The sequence below is a fragment of the Nilaparvata lugens genome, chromosome 3, assembly GCF_014356525.2.
Source record: "Nilaparvata lugens isolate BPH chromosome 3, ASM1435652v1, whole genome shotgun sequence".
NCBI lineage: Eukaryota > Metazoa > Arthropoda > Insecta > Hemiptera > Delphacidae > Nilaparvata > Nilaparvata lugens.
In genome coordinates, this window is record NC_052506.1 from 63,631,626 (window position 1) to 63,655,225 (window position 23,600).

General features: G+C 36.4%; 1 protein-coding gene across 2 annotated transcripts in view; it reads left to right on the forward strand.

The window, feature by feature from the left end:
• Positions 1-23,600, forward strand: part of LOC120350533 (limbic system-associated membrane protein-like) — a 330,692-nt gene that overhangs the window by 286,769 nt on the left and 20,323 nt on the right. For both annotated transcript variants that reach the window (XM_039424313.1, XM_039424312.1), the window contains exons 5-6: positions 2,997-3,147; positions 20,939-21,036. In XM_039424313.1, coding sequence (XP_039280247.1) covers positions 2,997-3,147; positions 20,939-21,036 — 249 coding nt within the window. The remainder of the gene's footprint in view (positions 1-2,996; positions 3,148-20,938; positions 21,037-23,600) is intronic.

The window sequence follows — 23,600 nt, forward strand, 5'->3', positions numbered from 1 at the left end:
TGCTTGAAGTATGGGTATACAGTCCGTGGTGAATTGATGCAGATTTCCAACACTTGTATGGATAGGATGATTGGTTACAGCACATGATAACTCCCAGTTCGTTTGGAAACATTGAAAGATCTTCCAGAAAATATTAATCACTGTTCAATATTTGAAGAGCTAACTTTAGTTGAATTGTCCAGTTCATATGGAAACTGAGGTAAGCCTAAGCAAGTGTGTGGTGGCTACCAGTTTAACACAACAGTCAAGTAAAGGCAGGGCATTACCAAACATTAGTAAGTTACAGTTCGAAATCAAGTTTTAAAAGAAGATTCAATATGATATTGAAACAGATTCATTAACAGCAACAAGGCACGTCAATCCAAGTTGAAAGTAGATGATAGTGTTGAAGTAGATTCACAAAATATTACAAGGCACGCAAGTTACAGTCAAAGGTAGATGTTACAGGTTTACCAAAGGAAAATGAAATTGATATTGAATCAATTTGTTACGTGCACGCGCCACCAACTCACAAAAAATGAAGAAATAGGAATGGAATTATCCCATTGCACTGAGCAAAGTTTTCACCAGAAAAACTTGAAGAGATTGAACGAAACACGACTTCGACATGATGAGAAAAAGTCAGCCATCAAAAAATGCAAGTCATAACTACCTAGGGAATGGCCAGCTTTGAAAAGCAGTCACCAGAGTACAGCAGCTGCCGGAGAGAACACAAAATGTGAGCAGAAGAAAATGAGCGCTCCAGGCGGTAAAGAAAGGAAATAATGATTCCAATCATTGAATTGGATGTGAAATTCAACAACTCCAGTTGAGGGAACTATATAAGTAGAAAATTCAATCTCATGATGGATTCGAAAATAGGAAACGAAGCGAAGAAATTTATTCATTTCTGATCTTCATAAGTTCAATATGATATTTCTAGTTTTTATGTTACTAAGTTAAGATTATAGGGCTTTTCACGTTTTTGAGCTATGATTACATTCGAGAATGCGCTCTGGGTGTTAGTAAGGAAACTATAATATTAGTTAAATATGGATATTCAATAAAATTATCATTTCATAGTTCGAAATCTTTTGATGATTATAATTCTTTGGATCGCTTGCAGGCACACGGAAAATCTGCGAAATGAATTGAATTTCTAACACACTTAAAAACTCTGGAAATGTTGAATCCACACGCTAATAAAGCCGCGAAAAAGTCGTGGATTGTGATCAATTATTGACGACAACCTAATTAGCGCATGATGAATTTGTTAACGCTTTCCAGCGCGTTTGCAATATGTGGTGACAAAGCCACCTGTTGACCGGGGCCTGGATTGCATCCTGCCTGAGAGCTGTGAGCTGTGAGCTCGCCAGATGAGGCTGCTGCTGTAGTTCATCACAATGCTTGTCACACGTCTGCCCACCACCATACTGCGACGCCTCTTTTACCAATCAGCAACTCTACTTGTCACACCTCCTATCCACTAGTAATTTCCTGCCACTTCGTCCTCTATGGTTTACCAATCGAAAACTCTTTGTCTCACTCAGCAACATTCCTCTCATTTTCTCTCTTCTTCACACGTTAGCGCTCTCTCGAACTGCAATTTTCCTATTCTGTTGGCCACTCATTTTCTCAATCCACCGATTTCACCGTACACTCGTGTTTTTTGTCTACTCTTCAACACATCTCTTTTGAATTATTTGTATCTCTTTATTCATGATTTCTTGTACGTATCCTCCCTTATTCCTTTTCTTTTTGTGTTTCCTATCCATTATCCATTCCATCGAACTCTTCCGTCTCCTCTCACTTCCTGTGATCCTCACTTTCAATTGAATTATTAATCTCTCCTATCATGTTACTCGTTTACTTCCTTCTTTATCTTGCTGTTCTCTCCTCAACCATCTTCATTTGTCACTTTTTCTCCCTTCTCCAACTCAATCACACCTGATTCATAAAAATAGTCTATCCAAATAAATATTAATTTGACATTGGAATTATTTGACATTCGGTTATCAGCACTTGACTATTTTTCCTCCAATTCTGAATCAAAATTCCATATGACTCCGCTGTCTCCAAGAAGACTTTCAAAGTTGTAGTGAAACAATCATCAAACTACCTTGTTTCCTATTTCTAGAGTTTCCTCTCGTCGTTTTTCACCCCTATTTTCCCACCGAATCGAACGTGTTTTTCGAGACCCTGCAACACCTCTACCATGCAACGTGTGATTCAGGAGTGAATTCTATCCTCACGCCTTGTGCAATTAATATGCAAATTTTCCATCTCCCATGAATATTAACCGATACGTATTGTGTTAGAAAAAAGCGTCGCGTGAAGTATACCGCGAATGGATATTTGCTAAGTCATGCATATTAACAATTTTCCAATCGAACGTGAGCTCAGCCAGCGGTCTGTCTACAGCAGACAGTGGGGAGATGGCTTTTTGATGAGCGATTTTTACCGGCTGAAATTAAACGACAGTTCGGCGTGGAGAGCAAAGAGGGATATTATGAGTCAATGACTTGAGGTTATTGCCCACTACAACAGACTGTGGGGAATGAACATTTTATTGACTCATTGTGTTCGATAATATTAGTTATTGTCTATGGAAGAAATTGTTTCAAGCATATCATGTTATTGCATTTATTACTTTGAGAGTGCCTATTGGTGATGTAGGCCTACTGAACACAATCCACTGTAGAAATTCACCAAACATTTTTAGAAGACAATTACGTTATTCTGAATTGAATAATTATATTGGATGAAATCATATTTTGACTGGATAACACAATAACTTTACCATACTTGATATCACAATAATCATACTGAATTTAACAATAATGATCATACTGGATATCACTAGAGCACATGTGATTTTTGCATCCAATTTAAATTCATTATTGATAAAGTGATAAGTGCACATTAGTTGATCGTGCAATGGCAATCTCGATAGAGGCATAATTTTTGTATCCGAAATCACTCAAGATGATAGTTTGTTCCTCCTCGTTTATTTACAGAATAATGTGTTGCCATCTGGAGATAAAACTGTGGAAGGATTTTCCATCTCGATCGACCAAGCTACCAGACATCAGGCTGGGTTGTACGTTTGCACTGCCAGCAACGGAGTCGGCGAGCCAGCTGTCGGAGAAATAAACGTACATGTGTTATGTAAGTACAATAAATCTATTAAAAAAAATTCTATTAATGCAATCCTACATCCTATATCTTCTATACTTATAAAATTCTTATCTCACTGACTCACTCACTCACTGATCACGATTTCTGGAAAACTACTGGATGGATTGTAACAAAACTTGGAATGTAGCTTCCTTATACATCCTAAGTGCTCACTAAGAAATATTTTGGCGATATCTCAACTCTAAGGGGTGGTTTTTAAGGGTTTAAAGTTCGTCTTTTAGCATGTGTATTCTTATTCTCCTAATCTCTTAAATATAATATTGAAATGTCCATATATCATAAATGTTACTATAGAACTATAATCTAGAGAGAGTAGGCCTACCTCTTCGAAACAGTTGTTAACTGGCAACTAAATTAATAATTTTGTCAGGTTGGCATTAAGTTGAGATGACTTCATTAGGTTGGCAACAAGTTGAAGAACTAATTAAAATGCATTTATCGAGAACATATTGATTGGGCACTGCTGCTTCTATCAGATCTATTCTTGGGAGTATAGATAATTTTTATTTTTCATAAAACAAACGTTTATGACGGGAATTGCTTCTATCAATTGATCCTATTCTATCAAGACTAATTTTGTCGGATATACATGACAGATCGCGAAAACTACTTGAACAATTTCGATGAAATTTTAATAATTCAGTATGATAAATGGAGGGTATTTTTTAAACTTCAGAAGTGTCCGTTGTGGAATCTGTTTGCATAGAATGAAGAAATTCGGCCGAAATTCAACTTGGGCGAAAGAAAGGGGTTATTCATTGAAACGGCCAAATAGCTCTTGTTGCTTTTACCAATGTGAACATATCTTCCATAGAAGTAAGGCGCTTTTTCATGAATCAATTATTCTGAAACATTGATTGTTTAACCAAAGAAAATAGGTAGATGAAGGTAGCTTTCGATAAAAATATTGGAGAATATGCATAACAGTTCGTTGACTGTCAGTATTCCTCATTAATAGCATCAATGCTCACCATTCAAACAATTCTGAGAAATTGATGTGAATCTTACTATAATCTGGTTACTTTAGATCAGATGAAGATAATAATGTTGATGATCGATACTGTTTCAATTTCAAACATGTTTGACATTTTTGCTTTTGATGCCAGCTATTATTATTATGTGAAATATTCTCTCCTTGAATGAAATCATAATCATTGAAGTCATTTATACTGGGAAAGCAATTTCTGTTTGAATATGTGTGTTTGTGGATATGTAGGCTATGTATGTCGGACGGATCTCGAAAACGGCTCTAACGATTTTGATTAAATCAAGAATATAGTGGATTTGCAACAAAAAACATTATTTCGGAACAGGTCTGAAATCTGGGAGAATTAGCTGAAGTTCCTTGAGAAAGGATTATAGAATAGAATGGAATTTTATTGGTCATAAAACATTCACATGAATACATGGACTTCGTCAATTTTTTAACACTAAAGTAAGTCAAAACAAACACAAAAACACTAAGATCAGTCAGTATCAGAACAATAAAATTCCATATGACTCCGCTGTCTCCAAGAAGACTTTCAAAGTTGTAGTGAAACAATCATCAAACTACCTTGTTTCCTATTTCTAGAGTTTCCTCTCGTCGTTTTTCACTCCTATTCTCCCACCGAATCGAACGTGTTTTTCGAGACCCTGCAACACCTCTACCATGCAACGTGTGATTCAGGAGTGGATTCTATCCTCACGCCTTGTGCAATTAATATGCAAATTTTCCATCTCCCATGAATATTAACCGATACGTATTGTGTTAGAAAAAAGCGTCGCGTGAAGTATACCGCGAATGGATATTTGCTAAGTCATGCATATTAACAATTTTCCAATCGAACGTGAGCTCAGCCAGCGGTCTGTCTACAGCAGACAGTGGGGAGATGGCTTTTTGATGAGCGATTTTTACCGGCTGAAATTGAACGACAGTTCGGCGTGGAGAGCAAAGAGGGATATTATCAGTCAATGACTTGAGGTTATTGCCCACAACAACAGACTGTGGGGAATGAACATTTTATTGACTCATTGTGTTCGATAATATTAGTTATTGTCTATGGAAGAAATTGTTTCAAGCATATCATGTTATTGCATTTATTACTTACGTGCCTATTGGTGATGTAGGCCTTCTGAACACAATCCACTGTAGAAATTCACCAAACATTTTTAGAAGACAATTACGTTATTATGAATTGGATAATTATACTGGATGAAATCATATTTTGAATGGATAACACAATAACTTTACCATACTTGATATCACAATAATCATACTGAATTTAACAATAATGATCATACTGGATATTATCACTAGAGCACATGTGATTTTTGCATCCAATTTAAATTCATTATTGATAAAGTGATAAGTGCACATTAGTTGATCGTGCAATGGCAATCTCGATAGAGGCATAATTTTTGTATCCGAAATCACTCGAGATGATAGTTTGTTCCCCCTCGTTCATTTACAGAATAATGTGTTGCCATCTGGAGATAAAACTGTGGAAGGATTTTCCATCTCGATCGACCAAGCTACCAGACATCAGGCTGGGTTGTACGTTTGCACTGCCAGCAACGGAGTCGGCGAGCCAGCTGTCGGAGAAATAAACGTACATGTGTTATGTAAGTACAATAATTCTATTAAAAAATTTCTATTAATGCAATCCTACATCCTATATCTTCTATACTTATAAAATTCTTATCTCACTGACTCACTCACTCACTGATTACGACTTCTGGAAAACTACTGGATGGATTGCAACAAAACTTGGAATGTAGCTTCCTTATACATCCTAGGTGCTCACTAAGAAATATTTTGGCGATATCTCAACTCTAAGGGTGGTTTTTAAGGGTTTAAAGTTCGTCTTTTAGCATGTGTATTCTTATTCTCCTAATCTCCTAAATATAATATTGAATTATCCATTTATCATATGTTACTATAGAAACTATAATCTAGAGAGAGTAGGCCTACCTCTTCGAAACAGTTGTTAACTGGCAACTAAATTAATAATTTTGTCAGGTTGGCATTAAGTTGAGATGACTTCATTAGGTTGGCAACAAGACATCTACTTAGACTAATTAAAATGCATTTATCGAGAACATATTGATTGGGCACTGCTGCTTCTATCAGAGCTATTCTTGGGAGTATAGATAATTTTTATTTTTCATAAAACAAACTTTTATGACGGGAATTGCTTCTATCAATTGATGCTATTTCATCAAGACTAATTTTGTCGGATATACATGACAGATCGCGAAAACTACTTGAACAATTTCGATGAAATTTTAATAATTCAGTATGATAAATGGAGGGTATTTTTTAAACTTCAGAAGTGTCCGTTATGGAATCTGTTTGCATAGAATGAAGAAATTCGGCCGAAATTCAACTTGGGCGAAAGAAAGGGGTTATTCATTAAAACGGGCAAATAGCTCTTGTTGCTTTTACTTGTGAACTTATCTTCCATAGAAGTAAGGCGCTTTTTTCATGAATCAATTATTCTGAAACATTGATTGTTTTACCAAAGAAAGTAGAAGGTAGTTTTTGATAAAAAATATTGGAGAATACGCATAACAGTTCGTTGACTGTCAGTATTCCTCATTAATAGCATCAATGCTCACCATTCAAACAATGCTGACAAATTGATGTGAATCTTACTATAATCTGTTTACTTTAGATCAGATGAAGATAATAATGTTGATGATCGATACTGTTTCAATTTCAAACATGTTTGACATTTTTGCTTTTGATGCCAGCTATTATTATTATGTGAAATAATCTCTCCTTGAATGAAATCATAATCATTGAAGTCATTTATGCTGGGAAAGCAATTTCTGTTTGAATATGTGTGTTTGTGGATATGTAGGCTATGTATGTCGGACGGATCTCGAAAACGGCTTTAACGATTTTGATTAAATCAAGAATATAGTGGATTTGCAACAAAAAACATTATTTCGGAACAGGTCTCAACTCTGGGAAAATTCGCTGAAGTTCCTTGAGAAAGGATTATTGGTCCCTCAAGTAGCAGCTGATTAGGAAAAACTTTTCCATAGTCTGTTGGAAACGTAAGAGAGTGTGAGCAAATGAAAAAGATTATAATAGCTGTAGTTGTGTTAAGGTAGGCGACCTTATTTTAAAACAATGCAGTATTCATGGAACATCTGGAAGTATAGATTCAGAAAGTGACCGGATGATAGTAAAAGAAATTTAAAATCGGTCTCTCCAAACATATGGTAGTCGAATGTGATAAAAATGCGACTAATTTCTTCAGCTTCTATTGTATTAGTTCATATTAAGTTGCTCTATGTTGGTACACAGCTATAGCCTTGAGAGAGCCAGTTGCACTGTCTGTTCATTCATAATCTGAACTAAATACCACGAGAACCAATCAGAGAAGCCTTCTATTGAAAAAAAACTCCTTGCTCTGATTAATTCTCATGGAATTTAATCCTGATTGAACAGGCTTTTGTGCTACCAGGCCTGATATTATCATGTTTCAAAATCAGCTAAAAACTAAATCGAAAAAAACATTATATTCCATTAGCTGGTCCTATTTCCTTTCATGATGTCATTGCATGGTACAAGACAAACCTATTGACATTGATAGATCACAAGTAAATACTAAAGTTGTAAATTTAGAGAGAAATTAAATTGAGTTATATGTCAGTTTACATCCAAATTTTCATCCCTAAGCTTTTGGTTTCAAGCTGAGATCAAAAAAAGTAATCATAATAATGGTAGTCAATAATCAAAGTGATTGAATATACTCTATTCAGATTTATGAAAATTCACATTAAAATGATCCCACTTTAATATTTATTATAATACAGTTCAGGACATGAGAAATCAGCCACAATTATTATGTTATACTAACTATCATTAATGAACTCTTATGTATGAATGGACTTCCAGGGAAGAAAGAATCAGTGGATTGGCTGCTTTTACACTTTTGGATAAGTGAAACGAAAAGAAAGCGACAAGCTATGACAAAAACTCCAGAATAAGCAAGAGATCCATGGATATGCTTCCAGAGTCATCAAATTCTGAATCAACTTAATTTGAATTCAATGTTCAATTGCATCAAGCAAAAACAAAAATAACATTATCACTGCCAATTAGATAACTGTCAACGGGAAATATTAATTACCAATGGATAAAGTCGAGGTCGACTCTCAAGCCCCGCCCAATATTCCACAAAATTCGCTGCAATTGGACTACTCTTCTACAGAGCACTTCCAACACATTAATTAATTATTCGAATGATTTGACTCAATTATTTTTATGCCAAGTTGTGGCGTAATCTCAAAAACGATTATAACAATTTTGGTTGGATTTAGATTATAAATGTTTCACAAAAATAATTTTATCTTTCAATTCCCGTAGCGAAGCACAGGTGCCCTGCTAGTAATATATATTATTAACATGATATTATCATGTATTGTACTCTTCAAAATATCAACTTTCTCCCACTACATGTCTTGAAATTTCCAACAAATATTTTCAGAATAGGATATTGCATCGTATACGATTTAAATTTTGATTATGCCATTCACTCAAGGATGTATCCAGAACAGTCTTGTTGAGATTCAACAATCTTGTTGACCAGTGAATTAATTTATCGGTTATTGAATTTTGTATACTTTTTATTGAAACGGACGAGGTTCGAAAAAAGGGATCACTGATATTTGAGAATAGTGATCTCACAGAACATTTTCATCAATGTTTTTTTATGAACTAGTGTGTCCCCATATAGACTATATCCAGTGAGATTCAACTGTCAACACCTCTAGGCGTCAAAATTGAACGCCCTCGAGAACCAAAGGTCAATAACTATGATGCAGGTTAATTGAAATGTGTGAATTGATTGTATAGGCTATGTCGTGATTGAATGGCTCTTCACTCGGTGCGAGCTGTACGCTCAGACAGCATTTCCAATCGATCAACGCTTGTTTTAAAACTGATTGTATCACGATTCCAGCTCAGTATTTGATTTGCTACATTCCCAATTGAATACTGTATCCTCATTGACTGTCACTTTCTACTCCATGAAACTGATGATCAAGTTTTGATACAGTATAGCACTTCGCATCAGATTAGGAATTGAATATCTGAATTCAGTTCCAGTTTATGTCCAAAGTAATAAGAATTATTATTTTCAATGAATTAATATTACAAGTTGAGAGATATTTCCCAAAAATAGACTATTCAAATTGATACTGACAATTGAATAATTGATACACTCATCTTCATCCAAGAAACTCTTCATAAACTCCACGCTCCTTGGAAGTAATAGTTACTAGCTAAGTACTGAGATCTCAAAAATATCACATTTTTATTTAAACTATCACATTCTATGTAGAAGATCACTTTATATTTTTGAGTGTGATTTCGAAAAGATCGCATTTTTTACAGTTTTCATCAGTGGAAAATAGCGTTTTTGCCCTTATCCCGTTCCCATCTCTCAGTCTTTAAGAATTTTTACACGTCCTACTTTTCTGAGTGTTTTAGCGCGACAACACTTCCAAACAGTCCTAATGTACAACTTGTAGGCTCGAATAAAGACACGCTACACATCAGTACTCCATTCACTCTCTTCTAAAGGCGATCCCGAAAAAAGTAATCCAACCCCTTGACCTCTTGCGATCCTCTAAAGTAGCAGACACTTTCTGAAGGGAGCTGGCACTCTCAACGCCGCTGTTGGCAACAATTTGCCGAGCACAAACTATAGGTGAGAGCAGCTGCCACTCGACTGAATATTGTATCACTTAACTTCATCGTTATAATAGCTCCTCATGAATGTGACAAGTCGAGTTCAACAGAAGACATTATCATTGATTTATACAATAATCTGAATGGGAGTGTGATCAGATTTAAATGATGTTCTTTAGTAGGCCTACAGAGGTCATTTTCTCACCTTCTCTTCAAACTACACCGGTAATAATTCATCAACTATCACAGCTATCATTTTATGTCAATCCTGGGATCGCTCAACCCCATTCATGGTTCACAACATTGATGACAATATTTCCACCCTCGCTGATAACAACTATATATAGAATATTTCTTCCATGGTGATAGAACTTCTGTGTAGACATGAGGCATATGGAAAGATAAAAATTCAATAAAGAAATTGCAAGGGATGGTTTAAAATGTGTCCTATTCACTGATGTAGTTTGTGAAAAATTTGCCTATTGATCGAGAAACTTCAATTTTCAACTTCGATTCATGAATCATCAATAAGCAAAGGAACTCACATCACTGTATTTCAGAAATCCCATATTCCACAAATATCCCAATTCATCATTGCATCATAATTGATGTATCCAATTTACATCATTATTGATAATATAATGAATTGGATAATATTGAATTGACAAATACATAATATATGAGGAAAAACTGTTTCATTTCTCTACAAATTATCCAATTTCAATGTTCATTGTCAGTGGAATTGCGATATGAGAATAATTTTATTATGAAATGATGATCACAGACAACTGATAAATAAATATTGTCTCATCTATATTACTGAGGTGGAATGAAGCTTTGATTTTGTGAGATTATTGGACGTAGACGGCACAACATCATCATATACTGTTTGGAGTTATGATGATGAGGTGGAAGATGAAGGTAGAGTGGAAACAGAAGGCGAATAATGGGGAACGAGAGAGCAAGGGTATTTTGTAGCTGAAAGTGGACTCTTTGTTCTTTGTCTTGCGCTCCCGGGGGATACTTATTACCTGGGGAGACCCGGGGCGGTTGCAGTGATTTACACGGACACTTAGAGAGAATCGAATTGCCACGTAACAAGTGAACCGGACTCGCAAGAGCCAACCGTTTCAGTGTACAACATATTTCACCCTTTCCGGGTGTTACCCTTTTCTCATTTCGGTGCTGTTGTGGCCGCTGCAAGTGCTGGGGGTCCGGACAGCAAGTGTTACACTGAGAGGTTACATGCTAGTTGCTGAACCCGGCAACATTGTGACTTCATTTCTACCTCTTCATTCCCTACGGCTCCTTTCTGCACACTGCCACATATCTCTCTTTTGGCTCTTTACTGGGCGCGCACACACACACACACACACGCCGACAAGCTAACAGAGTGCTCCTGCAAACCTGGCTTTCATCGTGGCACAGAAACAAGCGGCCGAATAATTTGTTACCTACTGGCTTCCAATCGACCGACCGACCCACCTTGTTAATCAATTGCCTCTTTATCCCTCCGACCTTATCGTTTCTGCGACTGCCAATATTATTCACTGTATATTTGTTTTCCTCTCCAGTAGTGTCCTTTTGAATTGATACAGGGGTGAATCTCCCTTTCAAGCTTACAAAACATTACCTCATTCATATAGAGACATCATGTGTGGTTTAAATTCTTGTTTGGAATACAAGAATGTGCTTATTGTATTACATCTCATGATGAAGACTCTCTACTTATTTCATGAAGTGATTCTTGTCACATAATTAGAATAATCAGATATGTCTAGAATAATAGAAACAATATAAAAAACTTTTAGTACCCTATTATTAAAAACTTTAAAATATTTCAACGACTAGATTCGACCATAGGTCATTCTAATAAGAGGATACTGGAAGTTTTTATATTGTTTTTATTTGAATCAAGTTGCTTATATAAGCAGAGTGGTCTAGAATAATTTATCATCTCAACTCATATTTGGTTTATTTTCATACAGATTTTTCGGGAGATCGAAAGACCAATTTCAGAAAAAAACAGAACTCATGTAACGAGAACCTTCAACTTCTGAAACGTTGAGAAAGAGATATCAATTGATGATGAATGTGTATGAAAGATAGAATTCAGGATCAGGTTCGAGATTAAAAGTGGTAGATAAATGAGATAAAATGATTCTCCATAGGATAATTTGAATATATTTTCAATGAAATAATGTGATAATGATTCGACCTATTAATAAAATTGCTTTTCCAATTCCATTCTGGATTTGATATAATGAATACTGATAGTCATTATATTTCATGAGAGGTACTTTACTGTGAGTATTTTGCAAAAAAACATGAGCATTCTATGAAACTTGATGATTGCATGAGAGAAAAACTACAGTGTGATCCCAATCATGTTGTGTAATTTCTCCTATCCCTCTATGAAAGCTTAAATTTCGATACACTACAACGAGTCGTGAGTACAGTTACAGTGCAATACAGAGTACAGAGTATCACAGTGAAGTATAATCGTATCAGGCAATGCGGCGTTTGATGAATGACGCAGTTCGCTAATTGAAAAGCGTAATAATGACAACATTCATATGCGGGCGTTGCCTGTGACGTCACGGGATACGGATTATTATGTCACGGAAGGGTTGGCAAGAGCGGGAGAGAGAGAATATCAATTAGAACGACAAAGGTGCCTAGAAGTTTGCTGGAGCATTCGGAGCTCACTTCCAGATAGGTGACAAAGTAATTCAATTTTGAAATGTTGAGTGTGTTACCAGTCACATCTAATTTTATATTGTTGGTCTGCTCTCTGCATAATATATGACAGCCGAGAATGCTGGTCATTTATAATCAGAATAGATGTATTTCCAAGGATCTTTTATGAGAATGAATGTTTGTCTTGTGTCTTCTCGGTTGACCGGCAATGTATTTTATTAAATTATTGACTTGATAAACTAAAAGAGTTGTAGTATGATCGTATCCAGTATCATATGGTAGAGAGGACGAATTCTGTTATTACTACGTTTGAGAAAAAATGTTTAGTTGAAAAGAGCACATAACTTAGAAGCTGATGAAAATTCCGTTCAATCATAAGCTATTCTTGTTGACATCAATTTCCCATTAATCTCTATTCACAAATGAGTTGAATTAACTTATGAGGGAGATGCGTTAGATGAAAAATTCAATTTATATTATGAATGAATTAATAGATTAAAAAGGTTTGTAAGAAACCTTTAATGCTTGAAACTTCCTATTAGGATGAACAAAATAATTGAGTTTGAAAGTATTAGTAAAGTATAGTTAATAAGTGAATATTTTCATAATAATCTGCGATAGGAAACTTATAGAGATAAAAGTATGAAAGTGATGAGAAATATGCCTGGAAGAGAAAGAAAATATCAATCAATTCTCAGGCAAATATTGAAGTATTGATATTGGCGATCCAATTCATCAGAATACTTACTCTTGTCAGTTACTGTCCGTACACAAATTGTGGGGGGGAAGGCAAGTTAGAAGGGGACTCTGATAACGATTTCAGGATAGGGTGCTTCAAACGAAGGTCGTGATTGAACCGAAATGTAAGTACAGTTACTCAGCTATCCCTTGGCCGCTCTTACTCACTCACTTACTAATTTTATTAATAGCAAACCGAAGTATCGACAGAGTTGCGCTAATCGAGTCAGCGCACTGGCTTCCTCTGCTTTCCAATCAGTTAACTTTCAATCTGAGTCCGTCGCTGCCGTCAATACACAAAGAACAGCAAGCAGTAAGCTGCAGCCTCACAGTCTATTCAATTAATTACGTTAACCGTTAATGTGGCAGCCACCATCCACCACCCTCGGCACCGCCACAACTTCCTCGCGGATACTCCCCCGACCCCCACCACCATCACTCAATCCCCCGAGGCTCGTTGTTTCACCGCAAACCCCCCCCCCCACCACACCATGACTCAGATAACTTATAAACAAGTTGAGAGAAGGGCAGCAGCTGCAATCTGCCAGTTTTGGCAGGACCAGCCAATTTGTGTGGCAGATAGTTTTCTTAGAAGAGCATAGATATTTGAGTTTCTTCATAGTAATTTGAGTTAGTTGAATGTTCAACACGAAGCTCGAAATTCTTGAAAATATCATCACCGACTATTTTTGAATTCATTGCTCGGAAAATGCCTTTAAGAAAGAAAATAATTCAGCTTCGCATCACCCTCACTAATTTGACTTAGTATCACTGTCAATGACAATCAAGTCTCAGCCAATGATAACCCTCCAAAATAATTCCATTCAAATTCATAAAAACCTATAGTCCAGTCAATATAGGTAGACATAAAAAGGGGATGTGCTTGCAATTTATATTGTAGTTCTGATTTTTTCATATATTATTTGGGTACATAAGAGAAGTCCAGAACCAATTTTTTCATGCAGAATTTCCAGTTTCCAGCTATTTCTGCCAATCTCGTAATCGGACTGAAAAATTTCCTCCCCCTTGGTTTTAGATTATAAAATTCTGAATAAAACGAGATAATTCGGAACTCTCTATCTTTGATGAGTACTGAGTTATGATTTTTTTAAAATGAGTGCAATTTGGAGAAAAAATCAATTTTGATGGATTTTAGTTTTTGATCAACAATATCTTCCGATTGTTACCATTTAGATGTGAAATTCAAAATCCCTCTAAGCGTATTTTTGTGCTCTACAATCTGAGATCAGGTAGAGCGCTCTATCTCATATAGATTTGCAGGTACACCTGATAACAATGCTCCTTGTATTGTGAAAAACACCTAAATTTCAGCTTCAACTACATTGTCCTTACATTCATACTTCGCACAATGACATACGTTTATGAGATTATGTTCTATGAGAATCACCCGTTAGATGCACTTCATTTCAGTATTTCCTAGAGGAGAGGCGCGCTTAAGGATCCTAAAGGATCAAAATTTCAAACACTTATAACTTTCGACACAATGCTCAGATTCCATACTACTACACTTCATTCTAATCGGCTCGTCAAGGCGGTCCAAAATCATGCATCATAAGTCAAATTCAGTCAAAAATGGGAACTTTATTGTTGAGTGTACTTAAGCCCATATTCCATTACACAAAAATTTCTATACTCAAAGCTATGTATCTCGGTAACCCCTTATTATAAAAATCATTACTTGTTCCTGAAATGTACAATATATTTTCTCTTTCATTTGCTGTGAACGATTCATAGAAAATATGTTCGTAAAGTGAGATTTGATTGTTGAAAAACATCCGGAAATTGTAGATATTTTTCTTTTATTAACGGTTTTGGCACTTCTATGATATGCCAGAGTGATCCAAGATGGATTTTAGGCAGCTGAGCTCGTGGAGGATGAATTTATCTACAATTCGGAATCAATCGTGAGTTTCTATGATGATTGAGACTCGTTTTACTCATTTTACTCGATTTCAGACTCAGTCTAACTCCGCCTAATAGAGAGTATTTTCATTTAATTTCATTTCCATTTCATTTTAGAAATTCTTGATCAACAGTAAAATCACAAGAAAAATGTGAAAACTGGAATCGCAATTTTTAAAATCTTCTGTAACTTTCGAATTGTATTGGAATAGAGAGTATTATTCATTACAGTGAGTAGAAGGGGACAGTTTCATCATCCTCACTTTATTTGGAAATTTTATCAGAAGTATTTCTCAAGACATGCAGCTATGAATATAGAAATTGGCCATTTTTTGTGTAATGGAATATGGGCTAAGTACACTCAACAATAAATTTTTCATTTCTTGACCGAATTTAACTTATGATGCATGATTCTGGACACCTTGACGAGCCGAGAAGAATGAAGTGTAGTACGATGAAACCTGAGCATTGTGTCAAAAGTTTTAAGTGTTTGAAATGTTGATCCTTGAGGTGTCCTTAAGCGCGCCTCTTCACTAGGAAATACTGAAATGAAGTGCTCTAACGGGTGATTCTCATAGAACATAATTCCATGAACTTATGTCATTGTGCGAAATATCAAAGTGAAGACAATGTAGTTGGAGATGATGGTTGAAGCTGGAAATTAGGTGTTTTTCACAATACAAGGATCATTGTTGTCAGGTGTACCTGGAAATCTAATTGAGATAGAGCGCTCCCTGATCTCAGATTGTAGAGCACAAAAATACGCCCAAAGTGATTTTGATCTATAGTGACTGGACTATAAAGAAATATTGGCCATTTTCTGGGTAATGGAATATGGGCATAAGTACACTCAACGATAAATTTTTTATTCTTTGACCGAATTTCACTCATGATGCATGATTCTGGACCGCCTTGACGAGCCGAGAAGAATGAAGTGTAGTACGATTGAATCTGAGCATTGTGTCAAAAGTTAGAAGTGTTGATCCTTGAGGTGTCCTTAAGTGCGCCTCTTCACTAGGAAATATTGAAATGAAGTGCTCTAACGGGTGATTCTCATAACTTTATGAACTTATGTCATTGTGCGAAATATCAATGTAAGGACAATATAGTTGGTGATGATGGTTGAAGCTGAAAATTAGGTGTTTTTCACAATACAAGGAGCATTGTTGTGAGGTGTACCTGGAAATCTAAATGAGATGGAGCGCTATACCTGATCTCCGATTGTAGAGCACAAAAATACGATCAGAGGGATTTTGAATTATATATCTAAATGGTAACAATCGGAAGATATTGTTGATCAAAAACTGAAATTCATCAAAATTGATTTTTCCTTCAAATTTCACTCATTTTTGAAAAGTCATAACTCAGTACACATTGGAGATAGACAGTTCCGAATGATCTCATCTTATTCAGAATTTCATAATATGAAAAAAGGCAGAAGCAAATTTTTCTGTCCAATCACGAGATTTGGCAGAAATAGCTGAAAACTAGAAAAGGAGCCGAAAACACGAGGTTTTTGGGCCAACTTGTATCTAGCACAAGGGAATTTTGCATGAAGAAATTGGTTCTGGACTTCTCTTATGTACCCAAATAATATATTGAAGAATCAGAACTACAATATTAATTGCATGCACCAATGTATATAGTGACTGGACTAATAATTGACTAAATGGCTCAGCACACACGATGTGACTGTTTTGCAACTACAGTTACAAACCAGTAGCGCGTCCAACTGGTTACCGTGTACTGGTTCACCGTGTGCGCTGGGCCTGAGAGAACGTCCAATCATAATATGATTTCATGGATCTATGATTCCATTGGGTTATCTTCCCCTCCAAGATCTCTAGTATTCCATATTTGTGTTTTAAGTGATTCGTTAGTTTATTTCTTCTATCATGGAACCATGAAAATTTGTATTGAGACTTGAGCATTCAACATTATTAGAACGCAAGTAGGCTATATCGATATGATATTAGGAGTGACCGGTCCCACTAAATGTCGAATTATGTCTAGATCAACTGAATTCACATAAATGAGCTATTCATCAAAGCATGCCTCAGTTCTCTAGCACACTTCTTCTGAATTCCATACAACAATACTACTAGAGTATTTACCTATACTTTGACTCAACTCACCACCTACATCCATCTTCTCTTTCCATTATTGTTCAAACAACCTCTCATTGTCATTCATGATCGTTCCATACAAAATAATAATCAACTACACCATTCCGTTATCACGGTTCAACAGAGGTCAACACCTGATTACTACTCGAAATTCTAGAAATCGTTTAAATAAACAATTCAGATGGAAATGAAAGCTTGCATAAGGTGTCAAGAACGTTTTTCTCATTTTGAGAGTGTCACGAACGATGTTTATGGGCGAGCTATGTTTAGAGGGCGAAGTCTGTAACTGAGCTCGGTTCAGTTGGTTTTGTGTTATCAACAGTGGGTGTAGGGGGAGAATGGAGAATAAAAAAGGTAAGAGAGAAACATTAAATTGAAGAGGTAGAAATGAGAAAGACGATGAGAAAATGAGGAATGTCGGCTGTCTTTTCCAGTGGAGTTGCGAATGACAGACCAATTAGAATCTATACCTGCTCATAGAGCAGAGACCCTCTTCGTCAAGTACAAAATAATACATTTTATAATAGTTTTTCCTTTTTTATTATCGTATGTTCACAAAGACAAATGGGGAAAGGAGAAAATGAAATCACTTGAGTATTATGCTTTTTATCTTCCTAATAGCTAAAAATCGATGAGTTCTTGTTTTCAAGGAATAATATGTTGGAAACCCTCACTGCTTCAGAATGATATTCAAAGAAAGTGAAGTAGGCAGATGTCCGAGCAGCAAAGAAGTGAATTTTTGTGTTTTTCAATTGTGTAATTAACGGAGCAGTCGGAACAAATATAGGAACAGTACAAGTACAAATTTCACGATTAGAGAACATCTAATCATACCTCATTGGAGTACCCTATGGAAGGAAAAGATAGCCGTTCTGCAAAATTTGAATCCAGTATCAATGCACTTGTAAAGAAGTTAGCGACGAGATATTGCTTTGAATGTGAAAATTCAAAGGACTACGTCCACAATGCAAATTCCGCAATAATTAGTCTCATCTCACAGTTTCATCTAATAAGTATGGAACCCCCATATTATTTTATTTTTCAAGATTCAGGCGTTTTACATGGGAAGTCTTTTATTGAATTTTTTTAAGTTACATGAGCCAAAATTAGTGTATCCCCTATTATTCTTATTGTAAGATGATAACAAACGTTCTCAACGTACGATTCCAAGTGCACCTGCGTGGGCTGATTTCCAACTGTTGTAGAGTATAGTCGCTTAAGTGAACATTCTGTCAACAATGGCTGTTCATGTGGAAACAGACAGGCGACGAAAAATAACAACGAAACTGATGACGTAGCTATTGGAAGTGGTGGGTTGGATGAGGGAGCAGACGGACAATCCAATTTGGCGTACGTCAGACGTGGTCGCGGTAGGTGGTCAAAGGACGTAACTAAACTGAGTTAGCCGACGCATTATATGATATATTGGCTGTCGAGAGTATGTGTGTCCGAAGAGAGGAATCACACAGCGAGGAGAATTGGATCGCGACGTACTTGTCCAGGATTGGTCGTCGCTGAAGGGGACCGCACCCAGGTCCTGGCCAATTTGGCGGGCCCCTAAACGCCGCCCCAGCCTGGGCCATCGCGTGCCTCTTCGTTTTGTGGCTTCCCGCTGATCTTCCACTGCGACCACTTGCTAAGTACTTGACTGTAGCACTAACTAGCTGCATCCACAGAAGAGCTGCGTAAATGAGTTTTTATTGGCCAATATAGGGACACTTTACAGGAGGGTTGTTTTCTGGTGCGTGAGATTAACAAGAAACATGGGAAATGATAGGCTTTGGACACAGAGAAGGCTACCATGATGAACAACCACTCACTAGGAGAGATCATGTCCTTCATGAGAGGTAATAGACTAAGTAAAAATAAGTTAATTGGGAGAATAATAACTGAATTGGAATTGTTTTGAATAAATACAAACTTTCGACTGGACTCCACCCTTATCTTATTCATTGTTCATTAAAACGATTAAAAATCATGACTTGGAGATACTTACATGTTTAAACATTAGACATTTAAACAAGAAATGCTATTCGGAAATAACTACGACATTGTGGATGGAGTTAATCAATGTCAGGATCAGCAAATCATTCTGGGAAATTATTTCATTGACGATAAAATAAACGGAATGATGAAGGAAAATGATCGTCATGTTTTTAGAATATTCCGTTCCATTCTGTATGAGATAATGATTATCAAAGATTGTGCTGGAAGTATCGAGCTGTTTGTGGACTCATCTAGACAAAACAGCCATCAATTTAGTGGTTTGTTCCATTCACTATTCAATTTATTTGAATGGAATGGCAAAAAATGTGACAAATGTGGATTCTTATAACATTCAGGAGTAATATTTATACAAGGACAACTTTACATTATTGGATTTAATACCATCCAGCGAGGTTAGTGTATACATGAACGGAATGATGAATGTAATGCTATTTTCTGGCATAGAGCGGGGATGTGAGGCGATGAACTGAAGGCTAGAAGGGACGCCGAATCAAGACAGAATTCAGAGTATTTTCGCAGAAAATGTTTGTTTTTCGTAAAAGGAAGCTTTCATACGATGGAACTCTTCGAATAAATTTCAATTTTAACACACGCAAAAATATGTCTCAGCCGCCACGACCACATGAGCGGAAGACAAAGAAGAGGAATAGGAAGAGAGCGGAGCTTGATGAAAGAGCAAGTGGTTAGGAAGTGGTGGAAACACTGTTGTTACTTCCAGAGGAAGGAGAAGCAAAACAAGAGTTGTTCTAGATGCTATCTTTTCGCGTAGAGGACTCGGCTCAGCTGAGTACAGAAGTGACGGGACGTAGGTTTGTGTCTTACATAACAAACTGCCCCATTTATCTTACATAAGGGAATAAATTTAAAATGGAAATATAGAGCATCCCTCGGTTTTAATACTGTTCCAACTTTCTATTTGCTCTGCGTGTTTTCTCGGAAGAATATTTATTGCACTTTCCTCGATTCTAGCTAGCCATGTCTGTCTCACCAACTCGAATATCTCTTCATCCTATTCTGTTCGAAAAACGCTTGCTTACGTTATGCAATTGGATATTTTAAATGTGGGTTGAGAACTGATTGATGAAGTAGAAACATTCTCCCTCAAGGGCCTCATCCAAAAAACATAATACCTTCACAAAATAAAATTCTGATAATATTACATTGGATAAAATTTCATTATATTATCACAATTTATCATACAAATTTTTATGTCTCTTCATATATTTCTGTATAATTATTTCTTTCTCAATCCTTCACATAGAACATCACACCTATTCATACAATACATTCACGTCTTCAAGAGTCGGAAATTACAGTAATTATTCTAATCCAGATCAGGCTCCCATTGTATATACTAGCTGTAATTGGACATTCAACGATTATTTTGCTCACAATAAATTGTATAATAGTTTATTCAATACAAGCTTCAAGCGCCTGGATGGAATTCAGGTGTATCAATCAGTATTTTTTTCATTAGGTAATTAATATTGATTATACTCTTGTTCGAGTATTCAATTACTATAATTTCTGTTTCACAGCTCTCCAATTTGTGATGATGAATTTATGTTTATTTTTCCAGATCCTCCTGAAATTGAAGTTGAGAAAAGTTGGGTTCATTCAGGAGAGGGTTATGAGGCGCAACTAGTGTGCATTGTTCATGCTGAACCAACAGCAGAGGTAAGTCTGAGTTATGTTTTTTTGTATAATCAGCCACTGATTTTTTGTGTTGAACCACGGATCTGTAGACCGGGCATTATGCCCGGTCTACACGACAACGATATTAGCGCAAACCTGCCAGGTTTGCGCTAAGTTTGCGTCGTGTAGACGGGAGATCGTTGTGAATTAATGAGGTTTGAAGGTTTGTGCTTTCTTCAATCAATCTCAGCCAGGTTTGCGTCAATTTTTCTAGGAAACGATTATGTCTCATCTATCCATCAAAACCTGAATAGCTTCAAAATGAAGATAGAGAATTCGCGATTTCAGATTCGGATTCAGCACCCTCGAATTAAATATGTGCGAAGTCAATTCTCAAAAATATTCAAAAACAAGGAAGATTTTTTAATGGATAATAATTATTTTATTTACTCTATAGTAATAGATATAGTTATTCGCTCTTCACTTGATAAGCAGTATTCTGTATTATTATTATTATTATTATTATTATTATTGAGAAGAAGGAGGAGAAGAGAGAGGAGGCTGGAGGAGGAGGTGGAGGAGGAGGAGGAGGAGGAGGAGGAGGAGGAGGAGTAGGTGGAGGAGTAGGTGGAGGAGGATAAGAGGATGAGGAGGTGAAGGAGGAGTAGATGGAGGAGGAGGAAGAGGAGGAGGATGAGGAGGAATAGGAGGTGGAATAGTTGAGGAGGAGGAGGAGGCTTGAGTTACAATTCATCTAAAGTTTATAAACACTTCAAAGACTTCGTATTGAATTTATATATGGTTTAGTTTATAATACAGGTTTGTGTTAAAGTTGGTGTCGTGTGATCAGAGGTTTAAGCAAACTTGGCTCAAAGCCAGATTTGCGTAAACCTGGCTTTGAGCCAAGTTTGCGCAAATATCGTTGTCCTCAAAAGAATGTTTATAATTAGCATTAATGTTTATAATTGGCATAAGAATGTTCATAATTATTTTATTGATAAACGGATGAACATGACTATTTCATATTCAATTGGATAATGTTGGCCCCAAGTACGCTCCACACACTCAGACCAAAAATAATGAGTGGAAAAAATCAATGTGTATGAGACAACGCTTGTAATAGCGATAGTGCCGTGTGGAGGCAACACAACATTTCCAAGAAAAAAAAAACATCAGTATCAGATGGAACAAAAATAATATAATACTGTTATGGCACCATGAGACTGGAACAGCAATTCTCGTCTAGAGCATTCTACATTCAACACTACCCAAAGCTAACTCAAACAGCTCAATTCCAAAACAATCTCTTGCCAATAATGAAACCCGATAATATGTATATCATTAACATGGATATCAATCTTGGGAAAACAAAGAGGATGATTATTATATTTGAGTGGATGCAATACAATTTTGAAATAACTTGTCACGCTTTTGGAAACAGTAAACTTGATAAAAAATATACGAGTATAATATATAAGAACAATAGTGTGTTATAATAGTATTATGTGTGTTTCACATGAAATTTTTGGAAGTCTATATTCTGCCCCCTTATGTGGAACAAGGTCCATTCTTCATGTATATTAGGTTAACAGAATACATCAGTAGCGACGACGAGAGACGAGCAAGGTGTTGAACTAAAGTAACCGTAAAATCTATATTCGCTTCACAAGTAGCTAGGAGGCTAGGTAATAATAAATTCGGTAGCAAGTGTTTGCCGCCGCGTAAGTAGGCGAGTGAGCACTTGCGGTTTTCCAGCGGCACGCAACGCGTATTTCTTAGTTGAGCGCTCTCACTCCAATTCATACCTTCAAGTTTCCACAGAGCGAACGATATTTAATTCAATTATCGCATCCAACATGCGAGACTGGAAACTTCATCGTCAAAACTTTACTGCAGAATTCGTTCGAATTAAAAGCGAACGAGAGCCGCTGTACACGGTAAAGTCTTTCGACATCGTCGAGTGTGTGTTGTGTCTCCGCCTTGGTTCGTCATCAATTGCATACGGTAGCTTCGTGACACTGCACAGAAGTGTGTCTCTCACATTATTTCTCGTGTGTGGAGCTCCTTTGTTTTGCCATTGGGGAGCGCTTGCGATCTGTGTATTCCTTCGTGTATCTATTTTCACGTCTCTGCAGCACACCTTCCCACTTGCTCGCACACCTTCCCACTTGCTCAAAGCTCTTCTCTGCTTGCTTCTCGTCTCCACGGAGCTGTCCAACTTGTCACGCGAGTCTCACTCTGTCGCATTATCGAATTAGATTGTTGTCAGCTGCAACAGTCGATCAGTTTTTATCACAAAACTTCTCTTCCATACACATTAATCATCCAATCGTGTGTGTCACTCATTCGCGACTGCTATGTTTGGAGTTCATTATCAACCTTCAATCACAAATTAATCATAATAATCATCAGGCCACATTCAGTTCTTATTAGTTCTCATCGATCATCATCATCATCATCATCATCATCATCAGTTATAATAATTTTTTATAAATAAATTCATCTAAATTGCAAAATCTATCGTAGTATGGTTTCTTCACAATTTAAAAGTATGATTGAAAACGACAGAATGAAAATCTACAAGATTCAAGGAATGTTTTTGAAGA